Source organism: Drosophila arizonae, chromosome 3 (genome assembly GCF_054131065.1).
Source record: "Drosophila arizonae isolate 15081-1271.41 chromosome 3, UAZ_ARI_1.0, whole genome shotgun sequence".
Classification (NCBI taxonomy): domain Eukaryota; kingdom Metazoa; phylum Arthropoda; class Insecta; order Diptera; family Drosophilidae; genus Drosophila; species Drosophila arizonae.
In genome coordinates, this window is record NC_142923.1 from 12783501 (window position 1) to 12807980 (window position 24480).

A 24480-nucleotide genomic window follows, 5' to 3' on the forward strand; every position below is an offset into this window, starting at 1 on the left:
ATGAAAATAGAGCTGAAGTGGTTTGAATGCAAATGCAAGAAAAACACAAAGGCAATGAACATATGAATGGCAGAAATTGGTAAAATAAGTTAAGCACTTCTGACGCTATTTATAGAGTTCCTAAATGTTTTATTGATAACTGAAAGTTTGCTAACAATAGATATATTTAAAATGTCTCACAATATTAAGAGGATTCTTAGATCTTTTAAAAAAAGTGACATACATACAGCCTCTCTCTAGTAATTTCTTCCTCTCTCTCTCTCTCTCCACCTCTTCCCTTTTTCTGTTCTATCTTTCTTCTCAGGTCTGCACCATATCTGAAATATTTAATGATATTTCGAACGTGTCGATCTCTCATTTACATTTCCTATGTCATGCAAATCAGATATCCGAGTAGAGCAATACTTATCCAAACCCTAATTGTAAATACATTATACTCGAATCGAGTTACACGTTTAAAGTCCACTTTAAATGATGAAAACATGATTTTTATGACTGGCAAATTTTCAGCGCAGCCACAATACAAATTTAATGAATTTCGGTTTCTTCATGTAGCCGTTGAGCGGTTGTTAGCTCTGCTGCCATTTTCATTTGAAACAATTGTCGAACCCTTTTCGATAATTGTTTTTTCTTCTCAGCCTTTGCGACTCGCAGCTTTACGTCCCATTGAATCACATGGCCTTTATAATATATTATAATGCACTGGCGGGCTTAAAAAAAAATACGAAAATATAAATAAATATGTATATATATATATATATATATATATATATATATATATGAATAGAGAGAGAGAGAGAGAGAGAGAGAGAGACTCAAAAGCATAAAAGTGTTTGACATTTATAAGTGTATTTTGGACCTTAATTAAAATTAATGTATGTATGTACATTGAATATGTGTGCTTAACACTGAAACAACACGGCATTAATAGCAGCTCGACTCAAAGTGCTACAGCAGATGCGATATTAAATGACTGACGACTGTATATTTGCAGACTGCAAAGTGTTTTCACTTGTCAGCAATAACAGCAGCAGCAGCAACAGCAGCAACAACAACAATGACATTAACACCACGAAATACAACATAATTGCAATTTAATGCAGTTTCACAGGCCATCAACGAGCTGTGAGAATGATTCGATACGTTCATTAATTAAAAGTACGTTTCCATACCCATAAATCTCATTGTCTCTTTCTCTCTCTCTCTCTCTCTCTTTCGTCTTTTTTCCGTTGTCATCAAAACTTTTCAATTTGACAAGCTGTTTTTCAATCCGCATCAAAAGAACAAAAACTAAGATCTAGCGCCTCTCCAACAAATCGCAACATTTATTAAAACTAAGGCCCCACCTCTGACGCCCCCTTTTAGGCATTGAAGCTTTTAATTAGAGCTGCCCTAGCAACCCCTACACCAGCCCCCAGCCCACACCCCGTTTGGCGCTGAGCAAAAAACTTATTCCATCATCATAAATCTTGACGCCGGCCCAAAGGTAGCCGAGCTGCCTGGCCTAAAGGAGGAGGCGGCCAAGCGTGCGGGCTTACTCCATAATTAGCCCTGTCCGTAGAGCAAACGGGAAGTAAGCCCCGCCCATCGCCCCTTCCGTCGGCTCCTGCACAGCACAACATAATTATGCAAAAGTGTGAAGCGCAGAGGAAAAAAAAAAACAAGAAACACAAAAAGTGAGAAAAAAACACAAAGTTGACTAAACAAACAGTTTCTGAGCTCAACTTTCGCAACATAATTCGTTATTTATGACTTCAATTATGTTTGCCCGTGGCCAGCGCGCGCATACACACACACACTCACACACACAGGCACACGCAGGTGCACACAGGTACACACCTACTTATACACATACACACAGTGTGCAGGTTAAACGGGCGCAGTGAGACGCATTTAACCTGCAGTCGGCTGTCAGCTAAAGCGCCTCGTGGCATGCTACACATTTGTCGCCACCTTCAATTTAAGTAGACGCAGCGAGAGCTGCAGAAAGAGACAACTAAAGAGGGAGAGACAGAGAGAGAGCGACAGAGAGAGAATGAGTGTAGAGATACTGAACTAAGGTGCGGCCACCTTTCGCTTTTAATTAGACTTTCAACAAAGGTCCGAAAACAATGTCGCCTCCGCTCTCTCCAGCACCTGCCACGCCCTCCACCTATTTGAAGTGACAAACGACAGCCCACACCTGGGAGTACTTTGCGCACACCACACTTATGATAAATGACACTGGGCGAAACTTCAGTGACCGTACTTGACTTGAGGCGAACGCCTTTAATCGCCTAATCGCATGTGTTCCGCAAATCAATTGCGCCTCAAACTACGACAGCCAGAAAATGCAAATTTAAACTCCGGGAATGCCACTAATATTATGAAATGCGCTTATGACTCTTGGAATATTTTAGACTCGAAGAAATAAATATAAAATTAACAAGAGTATATTTTTAATAAAATAAATTGAATTTAATTAAAGTAAAATGAACGAAAAATTTTACAAAATTATATAATCTCTATTCTTTATAAATAAATAATGAAATTAAAAAATTATAAAGGAAAATAAGTCGAATAAAGTGCAAGCAATTCTATCAAATGATATTTTTTCACATCATGTTCCACATCATACATCATTAATTATTTTGGCTCCCCAATTCGCAGTGTAAACCGTCTTCTACATATAAATTTTTATTTAATGTACATTTGCCTCTCCATAAGCCTCAACTACTTTCTCCACAATAATGCCAACTCATTCCTTATGATTGACTGAGAAGCATCTACAATTGAGTGATGGCAAATCAATGAAATTGAGGGGCAGCAATCGCATTTAACTAGCATTATATGAATTATTAAAGTTAATACGCTTTCAGGAACAGATTTAACAGTTTTTATGATTGTCGGCTTTTGCCTATTAACAGTTTATGTGCAACAACAACTGACGATTATGTCATCGTCTCTCATCAAATTATGCATAATGAATTGCGTATAGTATAAATATAATTATAAAGGGTGTATACAAGCCCTTTTCAATGCGCATTAATGTCACAAAATATTTAATGGAGCTGCTAAATATATTTAAATAGACTCGTATTATTTGAGCAGACAGTAAATACAAAAAAAAAAAAAAAAAAATAATACAAAAAAAAAAATCACATAAACTTAAATTATGCGAGCATGTAAAAAGTAAAATAAATGCAACGAGAGTAAAAAATAATAATAGTAACACCAACTAACCAAGTTAATTTCAATGTCATATAAAATGCTATCATGCTATCAGCTGATTAAAAATATATAAATATTGTGCAAACGAGCTTTGACAGCAGAAATGACAGAAACTTTAATGTAATTATGCGCTGGGAAAGTAAAACACTTTTGACGTACTTGAACCGAAGGCAGAGGTCGCAGCGCAATTGTCAAGCTGAGCCCAAGGCCGACCCATTGAGACACCCACGCTCAGATTGTAGACTTAATCACAATTATATATTTGTAGTCTTTATATATTTGCCTCTTGACTTTTTATAACAAAAAATACAAACTCGTATTTTAAGCACACTAAGCTCTAACCAGAAGCGGCTCACCTTGGGCTCTTGGCGCTTGTCCAATAGGCAGCCCGTCTAACTGCAACTGCAATGAAACCTTGAGCCAGCAACAGCAGCAACAGCAGCAACAGCAGCAGCAGCAGCCGTCAGCTCATTTTCCCACAAATCAGCGCTGTGAATGGTACAACAATAAAAAACAACACCAAACACGTTTCCCACTTTGCTTTGCGCAATTTGCATGCGACTGAACAAAAGCACAAAAAAGGTAGATACAAAAATATAGAAGAAAAACTAAGCCATGGACAGACGCGCGTTAACCTGTCTAACTAAATTCAATCGTTTCGTAAATTACAGCTATTTAGTTGCAGTCTGGAGAGCATTTAAATAGCGACAAATATTGCATAAATTAAAATGAAATGCTGTTGCTGAAGTTCTTTGAGACCCTCCCCTCCCCACCCTTCTGCTGCCATTTGAGTCAAAGTTCAAGTTTTTCTTTACATTCGCTGCTGACACACAAAACGCAGCAAAAACTTGGCCAACTTCTTTAGCACTTTGTCAGTTGTCGTGACGAAAGAGCAGAGCATGATAAAAAAAAGGTTTCAAAATTATTGTGGAGAGGCGAAGATTGAATACCCTAATGAATGTGCCTAAGAGATATATTTTGAAAGAAGTAAAATATTTCATTTGATTTAGAATTAAATTTAACAATAGAATTTATATTTAAATATATGAGGGAAATGATATAATTTAAAAACAGATTTCACATTATTCTTTTAAAAATCTGATTGAAACTAAGCTGCTGGAGAAGAAGAAGAAAGGTTTTCTATATGCGAATTTAAAATGTTAAAGCAATTTTACTTGGCTTTCCAACTGACAAAAATTGTTATTTTATATACAATATCATATATATTATATACATATTATCTATCAGATAAAACATTCCTACAACTCTTTAATAGTGTAATGAATTTGGAATAGTAAATCTAGCTGAGCCAGCAAGTTAATCTAGAATAACAAGACTACTTATCTTTCTCTCTCTTTCTTTTTGTTTCTCTCTTTCTCTCTCCGTGTTTTTTATGCGTTACACATTTCATGACACATTTCAAATACCCTTGAGAGGAATATAATAATTATATGTATATATGTATTTTCCACATTTCATTTGCATGACATTCATAATCAAATTTGCACCGTGACCGAAATTTCCTGCAGACAACAAAATTCTTGAGAAGGAAAATGAATCAAAATAAAAAATGTATGCATATAACACATAAGTGCGGCACATACATGTCGCTTAAACTTACAGTTAATTAAAATTGTTTGGTGTCGGCCCATTCCAACTCGAGGCTGAGGCTCTCTATGAGTCAGTGGGCTAAGCAGCTGCTCTATAATCGGTTCAGGAGATCAGCGTAAAGTAAAATGCAGACTGGAAAGTTTTGGGCTGGAGTTCAAAGACACTTTTTGGCATGACAACCGTTAGCAATGCTTGAGTAAGCACCGTTATGAAAAGAAAAAGCTTGATTACAAAATATGAATGAAATAAAGAAAAAAGCACAATAAAAAAAAAATTTCTTATAGTTTGCTGCGTTGTTGACGACGATGACACATGCAAACAAAATTTCTTTTTGCACAGCATTTAAAGGTTGCGCAAAGAAAAAACATGCAAATATATATATATATAAACATGCATATACTGTAGATATATATAAATGAACACGAGTATGTATATCTGTGCATATTAATTATGCAATTAAAATGCCGCAAGCATCTGCTGCACACACACACACAAAAGTGTTACAAAAGAAATATGCCAACAATTTTGTCTTTAATTTGTATGCATGCCGCATTACGTTTAACACTTTTCTGCTCAAGTGAAGTCAAAAGTGTCATAAATAAATAAAATTCAACTTAAAATTTGGCTAATTCTTGTTGCTACAAAGGCATTAGCCAGCAAGAATGAAATATTTTCATAAGAGACAATTTTATACAGGCAAATGCTTTGATTTATTAATAATATTTGGGCGTTGAAATATTTTATAGGATTTGTGATGAGTCAACATAAGGCTAACTAAAGTGTGAAAATAATTAAATTTCCACATGTAACGAAATTCTCTTTTGGTGCTTCAACCGAATCTCAAATAGAATAGAATGGTGTTGCATATGGCAATCAGCAAAAGAAGTCTGAGACAAGCATAATGAAAATATACATATATGTATATGTCTGAGCAAACACATAAAAGATCTTAAGTAATGTTTAATTTGAGCCCTTTCCTTGCATAGCCTTTATATTAATGAATGCATTCCAAAGCACCTTCCATTTCATTATTTAATTTTAATGAATTTTGCAGAGCATAAAATCTATTTAGTTGGCCCGAAAATCAGCTCAATCAGTGAAATATATTTGTATCGAAACTTCCATAAAAATAAATTTAATCACACTTTAAATAAATTTATGTAAATTTCCATTAAGCTCACCTTATCAAAATTCAAAAGTTGTAATTTAAATTTGTAATTCTATTAATTATACTTAATTAAATATTAAAATTTGTATGCCCATCAGGCGGAGAGCCCACGCTTCCACTCCCCTTAAGGTTGGGCCAGCCCTGGGTGCCCCCTTGAGGGCATGTCAACACCCGTTGGGATCAATAACCTGCGGCCAGACAAATGCCAATGGCCAATACAAATTGTGCACAATATACCATATATATACATATATGTATATGTATATATGTATAGCATTTAATTTCTGCTTTTTACGTTGGTATTTGGCTTTCATTTAATTGTTAATACGCACTTGCAGCGATAATTAATTGATTTGATTCGTTTCGAGTTTCGTTTGCGGAATGTGACTTGACGATACGCCGGCCATTTGTCAAACAAAAATTGTGTTCAGTGCGTGGGCACATAAATTATGAGACCAGAAACCGCAGATCAATTTATTTTGTGGCCAGAAAAATGTTCTAGACATTTTCCCTTCCCCCCTGCACCGCCCCCCTCTGAGCTAGCCAGTTCTGTCAACGCTGCGCCGCAAAAACAATTAAAACTAAGCCCCAGACACATTTTACGAGCGTCGGCGTCGGCGACGGAGACGGCGACTACGTCTGGACTATTGCGCGCCACGTCTCACCACGCCCCTCCCCGACCGCCTCGCAGCGATTGCCATTAACTTTATTTACCTTTTGGCGCTGATTTGGCTAACCATTTTTTTTTTTTTTTGTCGTTTGCTTGTCTCTGCGTCTGCAGGTTTGATAAATGTTTTGCAAATAGCAGGCGACACTTGGCGTCCAGCCAAGCGACCTGAAAGTAGGCAACGTTTCTTTGCTCTCTATAAATTCTATTCGATTCTTTATGTTGTCGCTGCTTAGGTGCATTAATAACTGTCATGCTGTGTGCGCGTCGTAAAACCATTTCAAGCTCATATTCTTTACATTTTGTCTTCTATATTTAAAGAGCAAAAAATGAAATATATATGTATGTATACATGTGAATTGAATAAAATTCAAGCCAAGCGCTGTCTGTGCTGCTCTCTTTTGCATAAGGCCGCCAGGGCGCAGAAGGCGCAACAGGACTGCCTCACCTGGCATAAGGTGCGGCAAGCTGGCGCGTGTATATAAAAATTATGTTAATGAACGCCTCGATAAGCCACACTCTGCCTCACAGTACATATGCGTGTGTATGTGTGTGTATTTGCCAGCAAAGAGCAGGAGCTGGCTAAACTGTGCTCTGGCATACCTTGTGAACTGCTTTGCTTTCAAATATTCCCAATAATCTTAAAGCTCTTCGGGCACAACTTTACATAATCCCAGACCGACTTATTCGAGTTCTATTTTTAGGTCTGTTCTCATAAATAATTATTCTATTATATATTGATCAATCTGAATACCCTGTAAAGCTGAAAACTGCGTTGACTGACAACTTACTTCACCTCCCCCATATGAGCATGCTAAATCAGCTTTGGCTTTCACGCCTTACAGGGTATTCTAGTTGACAGCATTGACTTCTGCTCTGTAAACACATCCGACCTGTCACATTTTGCGTGTGCGTGAGCTTCATGCATTAAATTATTAAATTAAAGGGGAAGCACGGGGCAATGGAATGAGTTGGAATGGGCCCTCGGGACCGGGCAACAATTTGCTGCTGCCTGTCGCATAGCACAGGCAACCGTATTTCTTTGAAGCAAAACAAACAGAAACTGCTCTAAAAGGGTTTGAAACGAGTTCACACGTGCTAATATCGAATACATAAAATTCCCAGAAATTTAGGACAGATTATTGCGTTAAACTACATTGAAATTATTCCTAGAATATGATATCAAGATTAAACACATATTTCAGCCAACTACAAATGCTTGAAAAATAATCGGCTTAAAGAGCTGTAAGCCCTAAAAGCTTTAACTTAAGTTCAAAGAACTGTGAAGAGCTCCAAGCTAAAGCCATTTGCATGAGTGTATTCATATTTATGTTAGCCTTATGCCTGACTAGTATAGTTATGTAAATTTATACTAAAACTCAAGTTTGACTCTGCCAATATCTAAACTAGGCCGCCTTGTGGCTAAGTGTAAGGCTTGTTCACTTCGACTTGAATGGGCAGGATTAAAACGCTTTCAAAATCCCAATAGAATATAATGAGCTATTTGCTATATTTATCGTGAAGCTTCAATCGCACCTATTCATACTTAATGCAAAAAAATGGAAAATTCAGGCAGGCGGCTTTACAATGGCTAAGACCGATTTGTGGGCCATGTGAAATTGCACTTCAAATGCGTATGTGTGTGTGTGTTTAATATAAATAATGAGCCGAATTTGCTTTAAGTTATGCTCATTTTCGTGCTCAGCAACGGCTGTCGCAACAATAACAACAACAACAACAGCAAGGACTCTTGGCCAAATGGTCTCTGAGCTGACGCATATTAATGCTCGCTCAGAAAACTAGCGCAATTAATTTGAAATATTCGTAATTGGGCAAAATACATTTAAGTGCATGCAACAGCAACAACAAGAGCAGGCTCTCGCTTACTCCCCCCTCTCTTTCACTCTCTCGTATTATATATAAATCGGGTTTGCAGTTGTTGTGCTGTAAAATTTATGAGGAAAATGCACCGCAAAATTTATCACATGTCCGGCAAACAGAGTTTTGAATGGCAAATCGCTTATATTTATATATATATATATATATATAGTTAGTATATATAATATATATTTATACATATTTGCACATCTGTATATTTGTATAATGAGTCATGAGGTCCATATCCGTACTCAACAAAGCTGGCAAACTTTGCGGCTTAGCCTCGTCTCTCCCACTTCCCAGTCAGTTCAATGCGGTGCCTCCACTTGGCCCCCTTGCCCTCCGCCCCTCACTCTGGTCATTGCATTGCATTAATTATGATAATAATTCTTGGGGCTTTAATAAGCATTTGCCATTCTGTGGCCACTTTGCTTGGCCTTCTGCTCAGCTGGAGCTATTCAAATATGCAAGCAGCTCGCCACTTGCAGTCAGCTCCAGTTGTTGTCATAGCATTTGTTATTGTTGTTATTCTTGTTGTAGTGCCACTTGACTGCATTGTCAGGTAATTACAATAAGATGCTTATAAGCTCATCGAAAACTTAAGTGCCAAGTGCAAGAAGTTGACTCTGCATAACAGCAGCCACAACAACAACAACAACAGCAACATCGGGCAACATCAGCAACAGCTCCAGAGTCTCTGATTCTCTGGCAGAGATATTTTGCCCCCTTGCCTCTGTGTTTTTGGCATATTTTATAATAATTAACTGAAAGCTGTTCAAGTGGCTGCCAGCTGTATTTGCATCTCACACACACACACACACAGGCACACAATTGTTGCCAGCGAAATGACAGACAGAGAAAAAAGTAGAAAGAACTTGGACAAGAGTCCAGCATTTGCAATAGACAGCGTCGATGTTAACGAACAAGCCAATTAAAATAGATTTTGTGCAAATGTTAAACAAGCTTTCCCTTACTCTTTTAATTGTTTAGTTTTTTTTTTTTTTAATTGAATATTTTAAATTTAAAGTAGAAAATAAATTGAGAGATCCTAGATATTATTGATCATGAATAGTTGTTTTGCATTCTGACAAAGCACTTTTTGCTCTACGGAAAAAAAAGCTTGCATAGAGTAGATAAAGGCAAATCTAACTGTTGCCAAAACTATCTGTATCTGTAGCTAGATAAATGTGTGTATTGTAATCCTTTGCTATACAAATATCTGCATCTGTATCTGTATCTGTATCTGTATCTGTATCTGTATCTGTATCTGTATCTGTATCTGTATCTGTATCTGTATCTGTATCTGTATCTGTATCTGTATCTGTATCTGTATCTGTATCTGTATCTGTATCTGTATCTGTATCTATATCTGTATCTGTATTTGTATCTGTATCTGTATCTGTATCTGTACTTGTATCTCTACCTCTACCTCTATCTCTATCTATATCTCTATCTCTATCTGTAAAAGTAAATGTATCTGTATCTGTATTTGTATCTCAAAACCTAGTAAGATTTGATCCGACTCCTAGACAACTTATATAAATTTAATTTAAACTCTAATTAGTTCAACTAACTCTACTGTTAAGACTTCCTTCTCTTGCCTCCTTTGAGTGCTGCCAATTTCGTCGACTTCAACCCGTTCTAATTGGCATTCGATAGCTTCGATTGCTGCGCGCAACAGGAAACACTTCACGGGTTGATTAAACTCTCAATGCCTGGGCAACTTTCACCTGGCCAAATGAAAATTACACTCAATACCGTTGGAAATTTGGCAATTTAGCGTCTTTCACTTTTATAGAGGCCCAAGCCGGCGATTAGTGAAATGCAGTGCCCAATCATAGATGGCGCTGCGGTGCAACGATTGCCCTTACCAAATTCGAAAACCAGGCGAAACTTGAGGCCTGTTTTCGATTGAGAGGAACAGACTGCAGACAGGGCTGGGTGCGGCTCACTTTTACCGTTGCCTGTGTGTGGCACGTGTGGCAAATGGCCGAAACACTCGAGCTCTCTATCAGAGAGAGAGAGAGAGAGAGAGGGAGAGAAATAGAGTCTTTTCGCCAGCTTTTGAGGCTGGCTTTGATAATTTGTCGCTTAACACTTTTCATTATCCGGCGCATAAATCAAACGAAATATTTAATAAATTTGGACATCTTGTACATAAAGCGTGATTCATGCAGGCCATAAATAATGCTAATAATAAATAAAAGGAAAGCCAGAGACCGCGACCCGGCAATTTGATGTAACAACCAATCATTATTAATAGCCAAAGAAATTGCACACACGCCATGTTAGCCCGAATAACAAAAAATACGAGTTTGTGCGCTTTTTGCTTAATTCGTGGCCAAGAGTCAAGCTTAAGATGCGCGCACACAGATATCACATATCAGCTCTAGACTAGGATATAATCGCGCTTTCCTTGGCCATAAATCAACAATAATTATTAGTTTTTTTTTTTTTTTCATCGATATTTATTTTGTTTGCTGTTGTTGTTGCTCATTGTATTGCGCTGCAGGTGGAAGCAACAACAACAATATATCGATAAGCCGCCGTTGATAAATTGAAAATTACGAAGGAACACAACAATGCAGCATTATTTGCCCGAGTGCTCGCTCATGTCTATCTATGCCACAGACATAAACATGACTCTATAGCCGCAATGTGTGGCTGATTCCTTTCTTTATGCCCAAATTGCATGCCGACTTCTTGTGGCTTGCCACCCAGCCGGGCAGCCGGGCAGCCAACCCGACAGACATTGCGCGCTGGATTTGGCTGATTCCTTTTGACCTGTGCAACCAAGAGAGAGAGAGAGAGAGAGGCGCGCACAGTGGGGCCAAGCCAAGCTAAATTGTGTAGCAAATGAAGATAATAATGATGGGTGTAATCTGTGCGAGGCATGAATAAAACATGGGCAATGCAACAGTGGAATCGAATGCGCAGAGATAAAAGATATATGAGAATATATATACATATATCAACTAGAGTTTGGCTCAGATAATCCATTGAATCCATGTGCTTGCAATAAATAAAAAAATAAAAAAAAATAAAATAAAATAATAATGACTTCAACAACTTTCACATTGTGCCTTGCTCCACTGTGCACTGATAGTTTGAACGGAGGAAGAAAAAAAATATGCTTGATGCGACTGCCCCGCGGGGCGGAAAATCAAATACTTGAACGTTATATTTAAGGAAAAATCACGTTTCACATAAAAGACGCTAACGTGGCCAAAGTCAAATGGAAACAATAGCCATGCAAAAGGGGGCGTGCCGCGGGGCGTGCCACTTGGCCGCGATTGCCCGGCAATGGTCGGCAAGTTGATTTTATTGCGCTTTAAATTAAATATATTGTACAATTTATATAGAAAGAAAGTGAAGTGAAATGATTTTGTAACCGCACACACACACACTAACACACACACGTACACAGCACGTATGAGAGCGAAATAAAGAAGAAGAAAAAACATACAAAACGGGAAAGCAACTTTTGCACATAGCTCCAACTGAGCCATGACCACTGAACTGGACAGTGTCCGTCCGTCCGTCCGTCCGGCCGGCAGCAGCCGCCGCTGGGTCTGGCTGGACCAAGGCGAAAACTGCAGACTTGGCATCAAATAAAGCACACATATTGTGTGAGAAAGAGTGTAAGAGAGACACAGCGAGAGAGAGAGAGAGAGAGAGGGGGGAGGGAGAGTGAGAGCACGGGTAGAGACGACAAGATTGCACTGAAAAACGCAGTCAGCTCGAAAAACAGAAGAAACTAAATAAATAAATATCACGATGCGTTACAGGGTATACAAGGCGTGCCTGGCTAGTCAGAAATAAAGGAAATTTAGATGAAATGATGATGATGAAGTAGTAAATGCGCCACGTTGAGCTTTTTTAGTTATAAATAAAATACAAATTTATATAGCTTCATTCTGTTACATATCATGCACACAAAATCATCATACCCCTCATAATCACCTCATGCAGGGGCAGCCAAATAGAATCACTGAGGCGAGGTTTTTTTTTTTGTTTTTTTTTTTTGTTGAGGGTATGACTATGTAGCCAATCCATTCCGCATCCGTTTGCCATTGTCGCCATCATCTTTGTTTTCATAGCTGTGTCGCTGTGTGTGAGTGCGCCCATCCACAGCTGGGTGGCCGAGCATCGTCTGGCCGGGGTGTGGGAGCTGTCGACAAGTGCTGACGCTTGAAATTCTAGCTTAAAACTGAATATAAATTCAGCGATTTGGCTTATGTACAGAACTCTAAGTGGTTTCATTGCGCCGCAAGCTCAAGAGTGTGAAATAAAATAACAAAGAGTTATTCAATGAGACCGAGAGCAAAAATCACTCGCAACTCAATTGTCAACTGTCAACAGCAGTGCGCGAGGGCTGGGGAGGGGAGATGTAGTACAAACGGGGTTTTAAATTTCAGCCAGACTAACGGACCCAGCTGGCTGACCCGCTTTAAAGCCAAACAAATGCAAATATCAAAGACGAGTCCGATGCATTGGCAGCCGGCATGTAAAGCAAGCATTGTTGCTGTTGTTGTTGTTGTTGTTGTTGTTGCTGTTTCCTGTCGTGCTGCGCCTGCTGGGTGAGCGTGTGTGTGTGTGCGGCTGACCAAACAAAAGTCTTGGCAGGCCCGCACGTCAGCCAGACAGAGTCAGTCAAAAAGCCAAAAAGCGCAACGAAATTGAAATCAATGCATGCCCAGCTGCACACGGCTGGCCTTCACGCCAATCCCCGCAGCACGCCCCCAACGCGCCACTTGTGGCCATCTCAGCAAACAGCTGCAACAGCAGCCAACTCATGTTTATGGCACATTTTGCAATTTTGCGGCTTTCATTTACAAAATTAGTTAGATTGGCATTGTGGCATGTCCAGGCAGAGCGAGGGAGAGGGAGAGGCAGAGGTGTCATGAGCGGATGGAGCATTATCCATTGCAGCAGTGTGAAAAATGAAGCCTATGCGGAAAAGCGCAAAAACAACAAATCAATCGATCAACAGCACAAAGAAGGGGGGGAAAAAAAAAAGAAATAGAAATGAAAACTTCAAGCCAAATTTGTTGGCAACAGTTGGATAAATGTTTTGCATACCTAGTTGAAAGGCAACGAATTGAGGAAAGTGAATTGGAATTGATAGGGATAGCAAAGAGCATTATGGCTGGGGAAAACACAACTGAGTGTGGGCCGAGAATAAACAAAAGCCAAAGCCACAAATGGAAGAGCTTAAAGAGCTAAAGGCAAGGAGTAAACAGAATGCCATATTTGTAATGTGCTCTGCTGGCTTCTGCTGGAAGGGCAGTTGGAGTGACGCCAGAGCGAAATGAGATTAAGCAGAATGCGTTTTCAGGAACAGCTGAAACAGTTTAAAGAAAACTTTCCATGTTGCTAAATCATTTAATTTGTAAGTTGGCAAATCGTTTCAACATCTTAATTGGCAGCAGCAAAAAAAAAAATGACTCGTAGAGAACTTTTGCAAATGCCATTGCAGTTAAGTTCTCCACAGAGACAGGGAGAGAGAGAGAGAGAGGGGAAGGCATTTGAAAACTGTTTGCCAAGAAAAAAGATGGCGTAATTGAAACTTAATGAGCAGAGACAGCAACCGCAGCAGCCACATGCATATTTGAGGCTGGGACAAGTTGCTGGCGCAAAGTCACGCCGAGCTGTTGCAACTGAAGATACTCTGCGTATCTTAGAGATGCAAAACGTGCAAGTGTCTGAGCGTGGCTGAGCCCAGGTATTGGTCAAGCGCTGCCATAAGACAGATATAAGATATATATTTTATTTTATTATTATTTTATTTTATCTATGCATTCATTTTTATATGTATTTATATATACATATATACATATATTTTTTTTCTTTAAGCCATAAGTACCAGCTAACAGATACAAGATACTTTTGTTGCACAACACCAAAGTCTGAACGATGGCCATTCATTTAACTAATTTTTTTTCCATTTCGCTTTTCAGATGCGCTCAGCTTTGGCCAGGTGAACGTGGAGCCCAACACAGCGCTGCTCAACGAGGGCGATCGCACCGAGCTGCTCTGCCGCTATGGACGCGCCATCAACTACTGCCGCATCGAGATACCCGGCGAGCAGAAGGTGCTCAATTTGTCGCCCAACTGGAGCAAGACGCCCGGATTTACCTACTACGGCTCCGGCCTGAATGCCGGCCAGTGCGGCGTCAGCATTGAGCGAGTCAAGGCCAGCAACAATGGCCAGGTCAAGTGCAGTCTGGGCGTCGAGGGCGAGGAGCTCTCCGGCACCATAGATCTGGTTGTGGCATGTAAGTTAATCGCATATCCATTTCATATTGCTCAACTCTCACTCAAGCCTAATTGATTCCCAATTGTTAGGCCGTTAGCCTCCACCAACTCCACCAGCTCATTCATTCCCCTTTTCTCGACTCTTTTGCAGTGCGCCCGCAGCAGCCCATCATTGAGCTCATCTCGAAGCCCAACCGCGATGGCTTCTTCTCGGAGAACACCGAATTCCACGCCCGTTGCAGCGTGCGCGACGGCCGTCCGGCTGCCAACATTTCCTGGTACATCGACAACATGCCCGCCAACAAGCGCACCAGTCCGCTGCAGGTTGTGGCCACGCCCACCCACGATAATGTCGAGCTGTCCACCTCAGTGCAGGACATCCAATGGCCATTGACCGCCGATGACAGCAATCGCAAATTGGTCTGCCGTTCACATCATCAAACCGATCGCGAGAGTGTCCCGCCCCAGGAGGCCGCCTACATCATCAATGTGCGATGTGAGTAGCTGCAAGGGATTGGGGTATATAGCATAGATGCCATAAGTAGTTAATATCTATATAAAGTCTTATCAGAAGATATCAAGTGATTAAAACAAATAGGGAGAGAGGAAATTCTCTTCTACGTTCTATCATTATAAGGTTCTGACTTTTTTGACGGCACCATACATTATTGTATATAAAATTAGATACGAACTTTTCTATTTTTTAGAGGCTACAATACTCTTTACTATATCAATTTAGAGGGTAGAATACTCCACTCCAGCAGGCTAAAATACTCTCTATTTTATCTTTACAAAGAGTAGAACAAAATCTACTCTATCGTTATAGACGGTACGATAACCTCTACTTTGTCTTTTCAAATGGAAACAAAATATCTATTACATCATTATAATCGGGAAGATATTCTGTACAATATCTCTGCTGTAAAATATCACTTTAGATACACAACAATATATCATATAGGCTTACATTTTAGTCTAGTCTAGCACCGTCTGCTGCATCTAAGACCCCCAGCTCTAACTTTAGAGAGGGTACTATGCAGCTACATGTTTTGATTATTTCTATCAACGAATTAATTAAACTCAATATTCCGCCGTTTCGTTCCACAGATGCGCCCGTTCATCAGCCAGAGGCATCGGTCTATGGACTCTACTTGGAGCACACCGCCATTGTGAATATTACGATTCGTGCCAGCCCGCCGCCAACTATTGAGTGGAACATCGATGGCGCCATTGTCTCGCAGGGCCGCACCGAGGGACGCTATTCGGCCTATGAGCCGCAGTATGTGGGCAATGACGAGTACAATGTGACCCTGGCCATTGCCGGCCTCACGCTGGAGGACACGACCAAAACGTACAATCTGCGCGCCAGCAACGAGCTGGGCACCACCGACTACCATGTGCGCATCAGTTCGTCGAGCAAGCCGCCCAGCAGCAGCTTGGATGTGGCTGCCATTGTGGGCATCGTTGTGGCTGTTGCTGTTCTAGTCCTGATTGTGCTGCTCATCCTGTTTGCGCGCGCCACCGGCAGATGGTGCTTTGGCGGTAAGTAACCAGAGCTGGTTGGTTCCTCTACCTCGCTCTTTCTCTCTCTGTCTCCCGCTCTCCCGCTCTCTCTCTTCCTCTCTCTCTCTCCCTTCCTGGGACTTTCATCACATTTTATTGCCCCAGCCCCCTATCATCGTGATCATCAACATTATGAGCATCATCATCATCATCCATGTACTCGCATCATTGTAGACAACATGCCATCATCATCAGCTATGCTAACAATCATTTCTGGCCCTCAGAACCTACCCCCAAGCCATTTGGCCATCGCTCATCTCAACCAGCACATGTGTGTGGGCATGGGCGGGGGCGTGGGCGTGGGCGTGGCAGCCATCGCCACAGCCAGTTGCTAACTTTTAACTCATTGTGCGGCTTTTAAATTTTAATTAGCGTCGAGTTGCAAGCTGGCAGTGGCAGCAACTCGCGCAGCCTTAAAAACTCATCTAATTAAACATACTTTTCATATTCAAATTCTCCTATTTTTTGGTTCATTTTTCCCCCTTTTTGATTTTCTGTACTTCACTTGACTTTTGGGCGGCTTGCTCTTTGCTTTACTTTCTAAATTTGTTGGCTGATGCTGCGGGCGGAAATTAGGGGATTGTGACAAATTCTTTAGATGTATCTCACGATGCTTAAAAAAAAAAACATAATTAGCATTAAATGCTAAGAAAACAAAATACGGAAAGGCCATCAAGCAACTAGTGAGAAATGTGTAAAAAGAAAAAAATAAGTATAGGCATGTGGATACAGATGTGAGAATGAGAATTAGATGATGAGAGTCTATTTTGAGAATGATCAATAGATGATTTCTCTTCAATAAAGATGAAACTTAAAGCTAAGTGAAGATGAAATTGATTGAGCTAGAGTCCAGTGGACGTCGTCTTATATATGTATGTGAGATTATAGTGATTTAAGCATATGGATAATTTTCAACTTTCAAGTCAAATTAATTTACTTTTTCAATTTTCCGGTTTAAGCAAATATATATATTTGCATATGCAAAAGTAAAATTTTTTAAATATATCCCAACAAATTTTCTTCAGCGATAAATAAAATTATATTATTAAATTTTCTTTACAATGTGTCATTAGCAGAATCTCAATTAAATATATTTAACAAAAAAAAAAAAAAAAAAAAAAAAAAAAAAAAAAAAGAATTTTGAAATTATGTATACTTTTAGAGTCATTCAATAAAATGTATATATGTATGCATCTTTTATAAAAATGTTAAAAAGCTTTCTTTTACAAACATTTCAAACTTTTCTTGTAGTAACAAAAGACGCCTAAAATGCCCATTATCCATCGGCTTAGGCTATAAAAAGTGAACAAAGCTCCTATTAAATACCTATAAAATTGCTGTTTATACACGAGGCCAACACACACACAGTCACACACACTTACACAGCTTATAAGAAATATCTTTCTCAAGCCGCAGCATGTTAATAATAAATACAAAACAAAAGCCAATCACAAACAAAATTTGAATATCATTTTATTCTCCATTATATAAATGTATTTAGCATATAAAAAGAAACAAAAACAAATAACAACAAAAACAACAATTGTAAATCAAAGCAAAAAAAAACCTGTATAAATAATTTAGCAAACACACAAATACTCTGCCTTAAAAAAATGTCTACAAATGACAACAACAAGAAGAGCTAACATAAGAGACGCTTCACAATTATTAATTACAACCATTTTTTTGTTTAATCTAAATTTAATTTTATTTTAATTTGTTTTCTTAATTTTAATTTCTATGTGTTTCAAACTTCTATCGATAAAAAAAACAAGAAGAAAATACGATTCTGGTTTTTGCTTATCTCTGTTTCACTTTTAACTTTAGTTTTCAACTCTTTTTTTACTGTAACTTTTTCTATCGCTACTTTGTTGCTTTACTTGGTAAATGGACTAACCCCACACACGTTCTTTTAGCTTTGGCTCAAACCGACTAAACTGGTTCAAAGGTTGGCCCAAAATTGTGGTTGTGTCAAGCCGTCAGAGCTCGCTCGTCGCTAAATGTTAGTTCTTGTTGTTCGTTGTTCTTGCAGGCGCCACACTCAATACGGATCTCGGTCCCGATTCGGAGGCCCAGATCCATCCCGATCAGCAGGACGACGAACTCGATGGCCAAGACAATGGCGATGAGCACATCGACACCACGCAGCAATCAGAGGAAGCCACGCCCCCAGTCACCGACAAACTGGAGGCGCAGAAGAAAGCCGACCTGAAGAAGAGCGCCGCAGCGACAGCCGCTGCCGTAATCGCGGCCGGAAATGGCCAACAGAGCGGCGCCGATGCACCCAAGCCGCCAAACACGTCCGTTTGAGCCCAGTGGGAGATCGCTCGGTCAGCTGTGCGCGTTTAGCCTCTGCTCTAAGCAAACAAAACACCTTAAGATACCTTAAACAAAACAACAAAAGAACGCTCTCTATTCCGCTCAGAAATCTCAAAGGCGCACAAAATATAAAACTAAATGAAAAGCAGTAAAAAGGAAAACTACAAAACCTAAACTTAAAACTGAAAATGCAAATAGAAGAAACCTTAAGTTGGCCAAGTATTTTGATAAGCTGGGGCACAATCTGTGTCGCTCTCTCTTAAGTTAAGGTTAACAAATCTCGAATTGATCAGGAATCTCGCAACTTTGATAAACCCGTCCGCGCTCAGCATATGGATATATATATATTTATCTATATATTTACATACATATTTTCCACCTTTAACATATTATATACACATATTTATGTAGATCACAAATTGTATTTTGTAACATAATTCTTCACATTTGTTTTATACATACATATGTACTTTTTGCCAGCAATTAATTTATTTTAAGCTCGGACCTGCCAGCATTTTGCATTTTTTCTCCAATACACAAATTTTTGTAGCCTGCTCCACTTATTAGTTAATAAAAACAAATATATTATGCCTATGTTATAAATAAAACCTGGCTTGCATAATTAGGAGGGACGTACATAAATTATAAATAGTTGTAAATCCTAAACAAATTGGCTAAAACAAAAACAAACAAAACATAAAACATGAATAATAGTAATTATAATTTGATCACACTTCATTTGCAGTTTGTAGTAGTTTGTATAAGCAAATGAAAACAAAACATCTATATACATTTATTTTTAAAGTTAACAATAAAGTGTGTTTTTATTTAAATAATCAACAAACTGGCTTCATTTGGCTTCGCTCTCTAGAGCATTGGCTTTTGATGATGGCGGGGCTTCCCTTCTGACCCATTCACGCTGCATAAATTCCATTTTTATATCAAATGATACCAATTTCTATATTATTAATGTGATATATATTTTAATACATTCCTCTTCTCTTATATATTTCCACAGGTAAATCCATTAAGACGCCCACAAACGAAACGTAAGTACTCAAGCCAGATCCTCAAAGCAACTCAGTCAAGTCAAAATTCAAGTTCAATGTGCAACGGGACCAGGTCACTGCTATAAAGTCATCAAATAACTCTACCTAACTGGACAATCCATCCAACTAACCCATTGTAACGGTATCTGTTCTTTGCATCCACTGTTCTTAGATCAATTATCATTCAGCTTTCTGCATGAATATTGTTGCATGTGCTTCTTCTTATAGCTATACAAGCAACCCATTTTAGTTAGTTTGTCTATCTAATTTTGATTTTCATATTTACAATTTACATTAACAAGCGCAGCTATGTAGTATTAGTCATCATCATTATTATCGCCATTATCATTATTATCATTATCTTTAGGCTAGCTCAAAGTGTTCATATACAAAATTTAGACAGCGTTTAATCTAAGCACATGCATACACACTTACACACACGTACACACATACATATTATAATATACATTCATAATTTCCACTGGCAATTCTTGAAAGCTAAACAAAAGGTAAACTGTTTTATATATCATAGGTAAACATTTAAGCTAAAGCAAAACAAAATAAAACTAAATAAATAAATACGGTACTATTTTGTATGTTTAAAAACATTTTCAAATTCAAACATTTGAAATGCAATTATTTTGATTGTCAGTGGAAAATGCATACACAACAACAACAACAACAACAACAACAACAACTAAAACCCTATAAACGAAAACAGAGAATTTCACTAAAAATATATTGTCGAAAAAAAATATAAAATAAAATAAAGTTGTGTTTAGTCTCATTTTTGTTGCGTGACGCTGTCTCTTGTCTATTTTCAAAATTGAAATCAAATCAAAATCACTTTGCTATACAAATTTCACGCTGCCACACATACGCAGACATTCACCCACTCACACACACACACACACTCAACACCCTCACACAAACACACACACTGCTCGCTCGCCTCGCCTCGTCCCTAGCCGTGCTAGTTGCAGTCTGTCCATCTCTTCCTCTCTCTCTCGCTCTGCCTCTCTCTCTCTCTCTTTCTACCACTATTCACTGTGCCGTTCCGCAAAAAAACAACAACAATTTAATATGCATATACTAAAACGTCAAGTCGCTGTCCAAGCCATATCCAAACAACCAAAAAAAAAAAAAAAAGCTAAAAGCAAACAAAATCAACAACTGAAATTGTCCATTTCGCAAATGCATCTCAAATACAACAACAACAACAACAACCACACAATTTCCCATTGTACTTATTTTATGTACTTTCATATGGACAACAACATAACATCCACCAAAAACTAAACTGTCCAAATAAATTCAAAACTGTCAAAAATTTGTTGTTCTGAACCCACTGAACCACTCAACCACTCAACCACACCAAACATTCGCGGACTCCATTTGCAGCGAGAAGCAGCTCGGTTCCGGCGATGCAGCGCATCATGGCCAAAATGTGGCGCTGCTGGAGACGCCCAACGGCATCACGCTTCTAGGCGCCAGTAAAACGCGCGAGGCGAATGGAAATGGCAATGGGCGTGGCAATGGGCATGGGCAGAATCATGAACGCTTCTCGGTGGAGCGACGCGTTCACGACGAAGATGATTCATTTGAGTATGGCACGGATCGGGAGAGCAGCGTCTATAATCCCACCACAAAGCCGCTGCGTAATGTGCGAATGGGTCAGGCAGCGGAGGCAGCGACTCCGGACAGCGATACGGACACAGATCTGTTGCAGCGCGGCAATCAGCTGGGCATACCCGAGTCACGTTTCTCACGCTGGCTGCCCAAGGATCAGCGTGAGCTGCTCGAGAAGCAGGCTAAGCTGCTGTCAGGACGCAGTCAGGCGGTGGCAAAGGCAGCGCCGCCAGCCACGCCCCCAAAGCCTAACAAACAGTCACAGGCAACAACAACGACGACAACTCCAGCTCTAGCTGCACAGACGACGACGACGACGGCGACGCCGATGATGACGACACCAAGGCTGCCACAGGAAACGGAAATTTAAATGTGTGTGTGTCTGTGTGTAAACATGTGTTTAGGTACAGGAAATGCCACAAAATTGAAGTCTAGAATTTCTAATTTATTTAGTTCACAATGCCGTTACATAGCTGAGAGCTATGCAACTCGACAGGCTAAGCGAAACTCATGACAGCTTCATTCACACAAACACACACACTCACACATATACGAAATCTTGACATAGTTAAGAATATTCACCAAAAAACAAACAAAAACAAAAACAAAAAACAGCATGAAATTTAAACATGAAATTAAGAATTTTTCGAATATGTATGTAATCAAGAGAGTTGCATGGCCAAGTCTGAGCGTCAAAAAGCTAAATGTTACGTCACTCAAGCAGCAACAAACCAAGAGAAAAGCGAAATGCGAAATGCGAAAATGCAATCGATTTGATTTCATATTTTGTTTCACTTTTCTCAAGTATTTATTTGGAACAAAGCTAAATAGTGTGTTCAACTTAAGCTGTGCCCACTGTACTTTATATATATTTTAATTTTTTCACTTCCTTAAGAGCCAAAACATATTTTCCTTTATTGCAATTGTATTAATTTTTTTTAATTTGGTAATTAAAACATTTAACATAAGTTTACGAGTTGAACAAGTAGTTAAGGTTGCAGACGAAATGAAATTATTTATTAAGTTGTAGCTAGTTGACTTTTTTAATAAGGTTGTTCTTTATTTTATAACTTATATATATTATATATGAACATATATACAATATATATTTTTAATAAATTAACAAAAGCAAAACATAAAACTGAATAAATGCCTGCGTGTGTGTGTGCGTGTGTTTCATGGTTTCAGGGATATTTCAAATGCTATTTATTTCTGTTTTTCTTTTTTTTTTGTGTTTTCTATTTTACTATTTTTTCCAATTATTTTGAAAACTTTTGTTTTCGTATGGAAACTGCATATTATTGGATTTGTTGAAGCTGCGTGCTTCACATTTTCAATATGGTTGGCCGCATAGAGAACACGTGCCGCAGTTTAACCACCCACACAGACACACACTCACACTCTCACAAGCATCAATAGTTTTTAATAGCTATTTGCAACTGAGCAAACACGCAGCCAGACGACTGCCAGACATTCAAATGAGCCAAAACATTATTTATGGAATATACATGGATACACTTGACGTGTGCTGCACGTCTGCGTGCTAATGTGAGTGTGTATGCGTGTATGTGTGTGTGTGTGTGTGGCAAACAAATTATGCGACCAACTGGCAGTTATCAGCTGACTGGCATCTGAGTTGCCTCAGCCTTGAAGGTCGATTGCGAACAAGTTCAGCAGAGGTCAATGGTAAAGCTGAAGCCAAAAAGTTTTCAAGGCAGATTATCAGCACTCCGAGTTTTGGCTACTAACATGTGCTCAAAAGATAAAGCAGCTTTCGAACTTTAGTTCTTGAGAACATTAAGTTCTTCGATTTACCAAGTCCAGCTAACTTTAAGAGCTATTTGATTGCACAGATCAGTATATAGACTCTGTGGAACTGCAGTACAAAAGTTCATTAAGTATAAAAAAGGTAATCCATTAGAAGGCTTCACTACTTATTAGTTGAAAAGCTAAAAGTAAAAAAAAAAAAATAAGCCAAAGCCACACAAAATATCATAAGGAATAGAGAATTGTTTTAAAGATCTTTAAAAACTCAGAATTTTTATAAATTTTAACAAAATTTCAAATTTATTATTCAATCCAAATTAAGTTCATTTATTGGCAGCATTTCTTTAAATTCAATTTCTAACTCTAAATAGCCCCAGTCCGTCTCAAACTCTGCCCCCGTAGACCCAGCCGAAACTATTTAACAGATGCCGCTCCACAGACAACCAAAGTTCGCATTCCTTAATCCATTCTCTTTTCGTAACTTTTCCTTGAGCGACCATCCAATTAATTGCAATCCAGAGCCAAACATTTTTTGAGTAGTTAAAGATTTTGGTTTAATCGGCTGCCACACAGCAAACAACAGTTACTGCCGCACAAGCTGAAGCCGCTAACTAACCCAATGCCAAAGGAGCCAGACGGAAAACCCAAATACTCTCTCTAACCCAAAGCGCACACAAACAAACACACCTTCTATCTAATCCACGACTAATACCGCTTGTTGGGGCCAGCCAGCGCTCTGCTATGCTATACGATATTTATATACGATATATTACTGTACTGTCTGTTAATCTTACTAATGTCCCGGCTGCACGGCAAACAATTAATTTTGACACATTTAATAAGTAGCCCCAAAAGCTCATAACAACAACAACAACAACTACAATAATATTAATAATAATTACAACAACAACGAAACGGCAAACCCTTAACCACAATTGAAACCAAAAACAGCAGCGACACCGAAAGCGCCGACATAAAAGCCACCTCCACCTCAACCGCCACGGCAACAACAACAGCAACGACTACAGGAGCCGGAGCCGGAGCCGGAGCAGGAGCAGGCGCTGGCATTGGATCCGAGGATGTGGGCAACAATGGCAACGACCAGGAGGCGCCAGCCGGCAAGAAGGCCAAGCGCCTGCCAGCCTTTGCCGTTGCCATTTTAAAGCGCTTCAATGAGAAGGATGCCGGCAAGAAGGATGCCAAGGACAACAATGGTGAGACGCTGACAACGGCGACAGGCGCAAATGACAACGACAACAATACAACAACAGCAGCGGCAGCAGCAACAACAATCGATGGCAATGACAATGAACCAAAGGTATACAAAAACTGAACCAGTCCTTGAATAGACCACCACACAA

The 24480-nt window shown here is 39.2% G+C and overlaps 1 protein-coding gene across 5 annotated transcripts in view; it reads left to right on the forward strand.

Moving 5' to 3' along the window:
- Nucleotides 1–24480, forward strand: part of Fas3 (fasciclin 3) — a 105706-nt gene that overhangs the window by 79270 nt on the left and 1956 nt on the right. The window contains exons 2-6 of one of the 5 annotated variants that reach the window (XM_089465612.1): nucleotides 14495–14812; nucleotides 14944–15288; nucleotides 15900–16334; nucleotides 19693–19723; nucleotides 21125–24064. In XM_089465612.1, coding sequence (XP_089321738.1) covers nucleotides 14495–14812; nucleotides 14944–15288; nucleotides 15900–16334; nucleotides 19693–19723; nucleotides 21125–21722 — 1727 coding nt within the window. In that variant the 3' untranslated portion in view covers nucleotides 21723–24064. The other 4 variants (XM_089465613.1, XM_089465614.1, XM_089465615.1 and 1 more) reach the window with 4 other exon arrangements.